This window comes from Plasmodium fragile, assembly GCF_000956335.1.
Source record: "Plasmodium fragile strain nilgiri unplaced genomic scaffold supercont1.24, whole genome shotgun sequence".
In the NCBI taxonomy this organism is placed as follows: Eukaryota; Apicomplexa; class Aconoidasida; order Haemosporida; family Plasmodiidae; genus Plasmodium; species Plasmodium fragile.
In genome coordinates this window covers 172,180-180,937 of record NW_012192604.1, presented here as the reverse complement: position 1 = coordinate 180,937, position 8,758 = coordinate 172,180, and the positions used below count along the sequence as shown (strand labels likewise).

At 46.5% G+C, this 8,758-nt stretch overlaps 3 protein-coding genes across 3 annotated transcripts; 2 read left to right on the top strand and 1 right to left on the bottom strand.

Annotated features, from left to right (window-relative positions):
* Nucleotides 1-625: 625 nt before the first annotated feature.
* AK88_02481 (uncharacterized protein) lies at nucleotides 626-1,354 on the top strand (the record flags this gene model as incomplete). Its single annotated transcript, XM_012480106.1, has 1 exon — nucleotides 626-1,354. One exon carries the CDS (start codon nucleotides 626-628, stop codon nucleotides 1,352-1,354), a length of 729 nt encoding a protein of 242 aa, XP_012335529.1.
* Nucleotides 1,355-2,216: 862 nt separating this feature from the next.
* On the bottom strand, nucleotides 2,217-4,823 carry AK88_02480 (uncharacterized protein; the record flags this gene model as incomplete). Its single annotated transcript, XM_012480105.1, has 1 exon — nucleotides 2,217-4,823. The coding sequence occupies one exon, from the start codon at nucleotides 4,821-4,823 to the stop codon at nucleotides 2,217-2,219; it is 2,607 nt and encodes an 868-aa protein (XP_012335528.1).
* Nucleotides 4,824-5,756: 933 nt separating this feature from the next.
* Nucleotides 5,757-8,111, top strand: AK88_02479 (uncharacterized protein; the record flags this gene model as incomplete). The annotated part of the gene is made up of 1 exon (XM_012480104.1): nucleotides 5,757-8,111. One exon carries the CDS (start codon nucleotides 5,757-5,759, stop codon nucleotides 8,109-8,111), a length of 2,355 nt encoding a protein of 784 aa, XP_012335527.1.
* Nucleotides 8,112-8,758: the final 647 nt, after the last annotated feature.

The following is an 8,758-nucleotide window of genomic DNA, read 5'->3' as shown; positions in this document are numbered from 1 at the left end:
AAAAAAAAAAAAAAAAAATCAGGTGAGTAAATCTCTGCAGAGCAACACATCCACACTAAGGGCATGATCATGTTCATAACATTTGCGGCATGTAGTTTTGCACGTACTGTGTAAGAGGGAGTGCGAGATGGTTGTGTATCCCCCCCCAGCCCAGCTGCGTATTCCCCTTTATCTTCTCGCATGCTTTTTGCCACTCATCTTATGGCTTGCTTTTTCTTACCTTCGGGGGGGAGCTAACCATCCTTGAGTGAAACTATACTCCACTGCGCCGGTGTCGTGTGTTTAAGAAGAGGCGTCCGCACACTTGGTCATTTTCCCCCATCAGTGTAGTGTAGCGATTAAATTGGCTTGGCTCTCCTTCCTGTTCCCACGTTTCACAGATTTGAAGAGAGGACGATTTTTCCCCACTGCAGCAAGATACAGCGCGTCGCACCCTGAAACGACTTTGCACAAGGAGTGACACACGGACACGCGTGCCGCCCATCTGCACATGAGTGTGTATTTGTGTTTCTCAGCTGGACCTTACACGTGTGTAGAATAGAAAGGAAGCCCTCTGGCAGTGAGTTCCCCGCACGTTCATTCTTCCCGCCCCCCCACACGTGTGTAAGCGACCTCTGTACGAACGATGATGCTGGTGAAGTGCTCCATCCTCGTTGGGATCCTCATGCTGGTGAGCAGCGTCACAGGAAAGTCACACATATCCAAGTGCCTCTTTTACGACAAGAGGAATTCTGAACTGAAGCAGACGTTCTATGTACCAACAAGCGACGTGGACATGTATAAGGCGACCATTCAGAAGCTGCTCACGAGAGAAATAAATCTCCTGGATGAGTCCATGAGCAGCATGGATCAGAGCAGTAGTAGTAGTAGTGGTCAGGGAGGAAGCAGCACCATCTCCAATTTTGATGAAATAAAAAAAAAGGAAGAAAAAAAAAAAAATAAAGAAATGGAAGAAAAATTAAAGTACATTGAAAAGTACAGAAATTACGCCAGAAGTATTTTAAAAAATGTCGAATTTAAATGTGAAAGCGTAGAAGATTTTGAGTCAAAAGTCAAATGCAATTTATGTGTGTACACAGAAATTGTTAATAACAAACATATAAGGCAAGGACAGATTATTCAAATTTTTATGAATGAATGTATGTATGGTTTTTATTACTACGACAATATTAGCAAATACACTCAGAACAGCAAAGCGATTAGTGCCTTTGGGGGGGACAGAAACTCACAATCCAAGCTAGACGATATTTACTTCAGCATCACCAAGGACGTCACCGAGGGAAACACCAACGAGATAAACTTCTTCAAGCAGCCCGAGAGCAAGTACCACCCGGTGTGTTACGTGACCGAGTAGTGCAGATAACTGCTAAAAAAAAAATATATACATGGCCTAGTCAGGCGAATGAAGCGCATAACTGCTAACGAAAAAAATATGAACGGATCAGGCGAAATGTCCGGACTAGCCACGCAAAAAATATGACCCAGTCAGGCGAATATGGTTCATAATTGATAAGGAAAAAAAAAAAAAAAAAAAAGTCGAGCGACCCAAGGGGGCAGCGGACGCACCGCTCAGAGACGCCCCCAAGACGTGTAACCACTTGCGAGTCACGCATGTGTGTTTCGAGCGGTAGTAGGCCCATGCCTTATCAAATTGTATAAAATTAGTTTTGCCTTTGTTTATACAAAAGCGAGGGAAACAAACTTGAAAAAAAAAAAAAAAAAAAAAGCCACACGTAACTTCAAACACTACGTTACACACGTTACGTGTATGTGCTTCAATGCATTTACAACTTCGTATATCACCAACACACTTGGGGTGGGTGGCAACCCTCTTTGGAGAACCAACGCGCGCAGTGCGCCACGACGGAAAGCATGCGCTGTGTACTCGAATCTGCATGTGTGCAGTTCGTTCTGTTTCACTTTTTTTCTTCACCCCCCCCCCACACAAAAAAAAAAAAAAAAAAAAAAAAAAAAAAAAAAAAAAAACCATGTAATTTTTTTTTTTTAAAAGACCCCTATTAATAGACAACTGGCAAAAAAGTTTTTTTTTTTTTTTCCCCTCGAGTGAGCAGCGTTCCTTCAACATGTTCCCTCATGCGGGGATGTGTCGTTTCACGCTAGAGGTTTAATGAGCCCAGACGCGCTCCGTTTCATGAGAGCACGTGCACGTACACATAAACGTGCACAGCCGCATGCACAGCAAACCCTGCGCACACTCACATCTTCAAGGTGCGCACGAAGTGTCTCACATCAGCGTACACAAACTTGTGGCTGTTTTGTAGGAGGAGCTGCCTGGTGTTTCCCCCTTCGCTTGTGTTGACTGTATCGTGCCATGCGGGGGTACCATTAATGCTTGTATCGTACGGACAAACGTCGTGTGCTCGCCCGGTGATGTGGATGGGGATGCGACAGGTACGGCTATACATATTATCGTCGAGGCATTCGTTGAGGCCGAGAGAGTCGGAATGGGTTCCGCCTTGCGCCTCGGCTGCGTTCGCTTCCGTCTTCGCCCCCAATTGGATCGATCCCTTCTCTTCATTGGGTTCATTAATTTTGTGGCCTCCGTTTGTTTCGCCTCTCGTTGCTTCGCCCCCGTTTGTGTCGCCTGTGGCTGCTGCTTCCCCCTTGGAACGGCAGAAGAAATCGAAGTCAAGGAGGTAGTCAACCCTAAGCGTGTCATTTGAAAAGGAGGGGACGACGTCTTCGCCAAGAACAAAACTTACATTCTTTATGGAGCAGTGAAGAGTAGAAACATTCCTTTCACTAATTAATTTGTAACTGCATATGGAACGATGACAGACCCCTTCCGAGTCCACAGAAGTATTTCCCTCATCTGCCATTTCATTTTCACCAAGTACCCTGTTCCGTTGTGCTGTTAAAAGATTAGGGTTTATTTTTACCCGTTCGACTCTCTTCAAACGTATATCTACGTGGACAGTGGAGACGGGTCCTCCCCCAAAGCAGAGCCTAACAGTGATGATGCTACCACATGGGAAGGTATTTGTGACCTGATTGTTCATACCATCCATCAGGGTAATAAGACATATGTTTTTTCTACCCGAGTTTATACGATAAATATTTTGTGATGCATCTTTGTTCTGTGTCGGTCCATTTGAGTTGTCTTTTGCAGGGGACACCACTACCCCCCCTCCTCCTTTATCAGTTGTGCCGCTAACCAGGTGAGGAGACAATCGGTGTGGCTTTATCTTCCTAGTGTTGATTCGCCTGAACATATCCCCATCCTGCATACACTTCACGATCGTATGTATAGTAGTATACGCTTTGTCCAGGAGGAACTCTTTCCTCTGTTCAGGTAAATTTGTGCTAACTCTTCCTCCTTCATGAGGGGCGTCTTCCATCGTTTGGCTTAACATCTCCCGAGATGAAGCACGTGCATCTACCCCCTCACTCGTGGGGGCAGGTTCCTCCAACCCGCTGCTCGACTCGGAGGTGGTATCACCCAAGTACAGATTTGCAAAGGCTTCCTCATCAGTTGCTTCGTTAGGAGAATTGGACTGCTGGTGCAGAATCAAATTGTCGTACCAGTGTATGGGTACGTATTTAATTTGATTGAACACAAAGTTGGGGTAGTTCATGAGGTAAGCGTCGTGCATGTGGTTGTCGTCGTTTTGCAGACACAAGTGGGGGGGGCAACAGGAGACGTCTCGCAAAACGTTCGTCTTCCCTCCACTGTGTGTGGTGTTCTCGCCAGACGGCTCTTCTAGGGGGGGGTAGCCGCCACACGAGCGCAGCAGAGAGAAGAAGGCCCCGAGGCTGCCCATCCGATGGGCGTCCCCACTAAGGGACAGCTCCCCCATATAATAATCGCAGTGATGAGCTATGTACAAAAAGATATGCATGTAATGGAAGTAATTGTAGTTTGGAAGGACGTGGTTGAGGAGGAAGAGAGATGAGTCCTCTTTTCGAAGAGAACACAGGAGGTATAAACAGAGGAGTCTGTCTAGGGGTGTTTTTCCAACACGGTTGTAGAGGTGAGGCGGAATGAAAGGTGCATTAAATGGACTCCCCCTTTCTAGTATGCCCCGATGTGGGGTGTGGTCCTTCTTCCTACTCGATCGTGCTGGGGCATTATCCCTTTGAGTCACCCCCCCTTCGTGCACTTCCACACGAAAGTCATGGTAGAGGTACTCAGACACGTCTTCTCCATCCTGTTCAGTTGCATTTCTGTCCTCCCCCTGTGAGCTGTTGGGCTTGATGGGAAGAAGCACCAAATCGATGACCGGCGAATGGACACCTCTGCCACCGAGTAAGCGCAAAGGTAGATGGTGCTCATATCGCTTGGTTACAAATTGGGTTCTGTTCATGTAAAGTCTTTTAACTGCCTCCACATACATACAATATTTAAATTTGATCACGGTTCCATTGTATGTCGGTGGGAGGAACGGTGGAAGGGTACAGCTGAGGTGGTATTGAGTCGTTTCACTGGGGACTTCAAAATTAACATCGGTGCAGAGGACTATTGGGTTGGAGTAGAAGAGTAAGAATTTTTGTTCTTCCTTTTCATTAACTCCGTAGAATGGTAGGTTAATATTTTCCTGGTTATGTGAGAGTGGGCCATTGGTACAAGCCGTTATTACCTCCTGGTTGAGGATGTACACTCCGTAGAGGTACACCACAACATAATCTAGCTTTACATTCCCTGCATACTTCTTAGGTCCTACCAACTCGAAGGAAGCTTTAAACACGTCTCCGCTGTGTGTCCATGCGTCGTCTAGGCACACGCTTAATGTTATGTGATCATCCTGGACGTGCTCGATGCTGGCGCTGGGGGGTGGGTTGTTCGAAGAGAACAAGAAGTGCATCGCGCGGGGGAAGCGGCGACGAATTGGTGAAGCAAATTATTATTATATATGCCCCCACCGCACCCACGTGTGATTCTCCAACCGGGCAAAACAGAATTTTTTACTCGAAGGTTGATCGCACAATGTGGTAAAAATAAATAACATATTTCAACCTTGCGCAGAGCGATAACAAAAAAGGACGCAAAAAAGGAAAGAAAAAAAAAAAAAAAAAAAAAAAAATTCCCCCCTGTGACAACCAGGTTGGGGCCACTTTCCTGTTCTGCACCTCGCCAAGTGGACCCAATTCATTTTTTGTATGCGCCATTCGGGGCGGGGCAAAAAAGTATCTCATCGGAGGCGACCCCGCCAGCCCTTTTTACACGTTTATCGGACCGCAGATGTGGCTATGAGACTGAGGCAGTTTGCAGCAAAGCATTTTTGCCTTAAAAAATTTTTTTTTTTTTTTTTTTTTTTTTTTTTTAATATTTATTTCTTCCTGGAGAATACCCCCCTTTGGATGTTCTCCTACTGGCGATTTTTTTTTTTTTTTTTTTTTTTTCGAGTTAGTTTTCCCATTTGAGGAATTTTCTTCAAAATTTTTTTTACAAAGTTGCTGCTCTCCCCCCCCAGGTGTACTCTGCGGAGTGGAGACAATATAAAAAACGACGTGACGTCGTAAAAAAAAAAAATTGTTGCATTTTTTCGTTGGAGGAATTTTACCGGACGAGCCTTGCATCCTGTTTAACATTTCTCTTTTTTTTTTTTTTTTGTGGAGTGGAAGCCTCACATGGGGTACATAGCGACGTGCATATTGGCGTGAGTTGTTTTTTTATAAATGACAAGGCCCGCGTTTGTTTCTTTAACTTCCGTCCAACCGATCCTGTGCCTCATCCTGGTGGGTGCCCCTCTCTCCTCGGCATTTCTCACTTGCCCGTCCCAGTAGACGTCCTCAAGATGGGTAAGTTTGGCCGGGACAGGAAGCAGCTCGCACAGAAGGGGTTCAAAAAGGGCCTCAAAAAGGGCACAGAAAAAGGCCTAAAAAATGGCGAAAAAAAAAAGAAAAAACGCCTGGCGGAGGGCCTAGCGAAGGGCCTTGCAAAGAAGGGGATAAGCAAGCCACCGGAAGAGACGTGCGGGAAGGAGGAAAGCAGCGACGTGGTGGCAGGCGCTTCTTCCAACCGGGGCGACCTGTTCGATGGGCTGTTCTCCGACCTGAAGGACATACTGAGCGAGAGTCTACTTCAAACATTGGAAAAAAATAAATTCGTGAAGACAACGAGCATACAAAAGAGGAGCATCCCAATCATGTTAAGTGACAGTGATGTCTTCCTCAAGTCCATGACTGGTTCAGGTAAAACGTTATGTTATGCATTACCCTCTGTGCAAAAAATTCTTAATACACAAAAGGAGAAAATAAGAATTACGAGGGACATGGGTACCTTCATCTTGGTACTCTCCCCCACAAGAGAGTTAGCTGTTCAAATAAATAATTTATTTTTTACATTGACCAAGCCCTATCCCTACATCGTTGTGTCATGTTTAACGGGAGGGGAAAAAAAAAAGTCCGAGAAGAACAGACTGAAGAAGGGTGTCTCCATATTGACCTGCACCCCGGGAAGGTTGCTGGACCATTTAGAACACACGAAGGGGCTGAAGCTGACTCACCTGCAATGTGTTATATTGGACGAGGCGGACAAGGTGATTTTCCTGGGCACGCAGGACAAGGTGCGGTTGATTTACGACACGATTAAGCGGCTCCGCCGGGGGGAGGCGGCCGCACCGACACGCGCCGCCAGTAATGAAGCGGGGCATAGTGAAGCGGTGCATAATCACGCGGCGCACAGGGAAGCGACTCACAGCGACGCAGCGGAGGGGAAGAACTTCCAAATGGTGTTCATCTCTGCAACGCTGAACCACGCGGTGAAGAGCCTGGCCAACTACTGCCTAACCAACCGCACGGTGTGGGTCGAGGCGAACGACGATGGCGCCAGAGGGGCTAAGTTGCTCCCCCCGCGACCCCCGAACATAGCACTCACAAATGGAGATGAAGAGGTGGGTTACACCAACAACAATGTGACAGCCACACTGGGAGGAGGAGGAGCAGCAGCAGCAGCAGGAGAAGACCAATGGGAGTACGAGTTACCAGAACAATTAAAACAGTTTTGCATCGTCACAGATTTGAGGAAAAAATTTTTGTGCCTCGTGCACATGTTACTCTCTTGCATGAAGAAGAAACAAAGACCGGTGGTGTTCCTGTCCAACTGCCACAGTGTAGAGTACATGAGGGCGTTGCTGAAGAATTTATACTGGCCAACTGACTTGAAGAAAGAGAACATGGAGGTGCATAAGAAGTTAAATGAAGGGGTCTCCTCTGTTTTATTAAAGGAAGATGAAAGGTTATTAAAAAAACATTTAGAAAAAACTCTTCAAAAGGAAAAGTGGGCAGATGGAGATGAAGTGAAAAAGCGAAAGGAAAAAATTGCCTTACCATTTAAAAATATTCATGTGGAGGATTTGGAAGACGACTCATGTGATGAGGGGAAGGTTACTTGTGGTCGTGGTGGTGGAGGAGACAGGTCCATATTATATAATGTGAATACAGATCGACACAAGAGGAAGTACCTCTTCGAAGACACACACATATACATTTTACATGGAAGTTTATCCCAGGAAGACCGACTTGGTAATTTCACCGACTTTGCTTGTGGTAAAAATGAAAAGTCCATTTTACTATGCACCGAGATAGTGTCACGGGGAATAAACTTTAACGAGCTAGATGTGGTAGTGCAGTATGACCCTCCACAAGTGTTTGAGGAGTATGTACATAAGGTGGGTCGAACGGCACGATTACATAAGGAGGGATCGTCTTACCTGTTCCTTCTACCAACAGAGGTAGAGTTTCTTAACGTCTTGCGAGGAAAAAATATTCATGTGAAGACCATACGGGGGGAGGAACTCATAGGACGGTTCCGCAGAGAAGACGTGCCTTCGTTTTTCTCGTCCATTGGAGGAGATATACTTAGCTTTATTTATAATCATTTTAAAATGACTGTTAAATCAGATGAGTCACTAATGGAGAAGGCCACCAGTGCCTTCCTTGCATCTGTCACTGCATACTATGCTGTGAGTAAATCACTGCGTCACATTTTTTGTGCCAAGACCCTCCACCTCGGGCACCTCGCCTACGCCTTCCTCCTGGATGAGAGCCCCAAGGAAATAGCCAAGCTAAACAAGCAGCAGCGCTACCTGCGGGTCAAGCGCCACACCACGCTCACCAAGCGGGAGCGCCGTCTCCTCCGCGCGCGGTGAAGAAGCAGAGCGGTCACGCAGTGACGCGGCGACTGCGGGGCGGCACTTGCATTTTTGTCCCGGCTGTCCCTCACAACTCTCTCCGCATCCACACACATTGTGTACACATTTGTGCATTCTTTACTTGTGTTTTTTTTTTTTTTTTTTTTCTCTCTCCCCGCGCACCAACCCCGGTGGACGCACAACCCAACTCTTTGCCCAGCGTGCGCTGAACGCACCGGCGTCGTTTGTTCTTCATTTTATAATTTGCACCAATTGGGCATGCCGCCTTTTCCGTCCATCCGTGCATCCTTCCATTCTTCATATCGAGGGCAGGCTCCTCTGCGCCGAGGACTGCCTACACATTTGCTGCCCCCTCCCCCTTATCGCGTTCACCACTGCGGTGTGAGGGAACACCACAAATGCAGGGTCGAAGCATATGCGGGTGCCACAACCCCCCCTGAGGGAAACATACATAAACAGGCCCTCTTCTTATGAAGAAAAAGGAAAGAGGCAAATGAGACGAGTGTGTATGTGTGTGTGTGGTAGTTGTGACGGGGGAAGGGGCGCAGTACATGTGGGGGGTACGATATAATGCTCTCACAGAACACACGAATGGTAAGCAAGTTATTTGGCAAAATTAAAAAAAAAAAAAAAAAAAAAAAAAA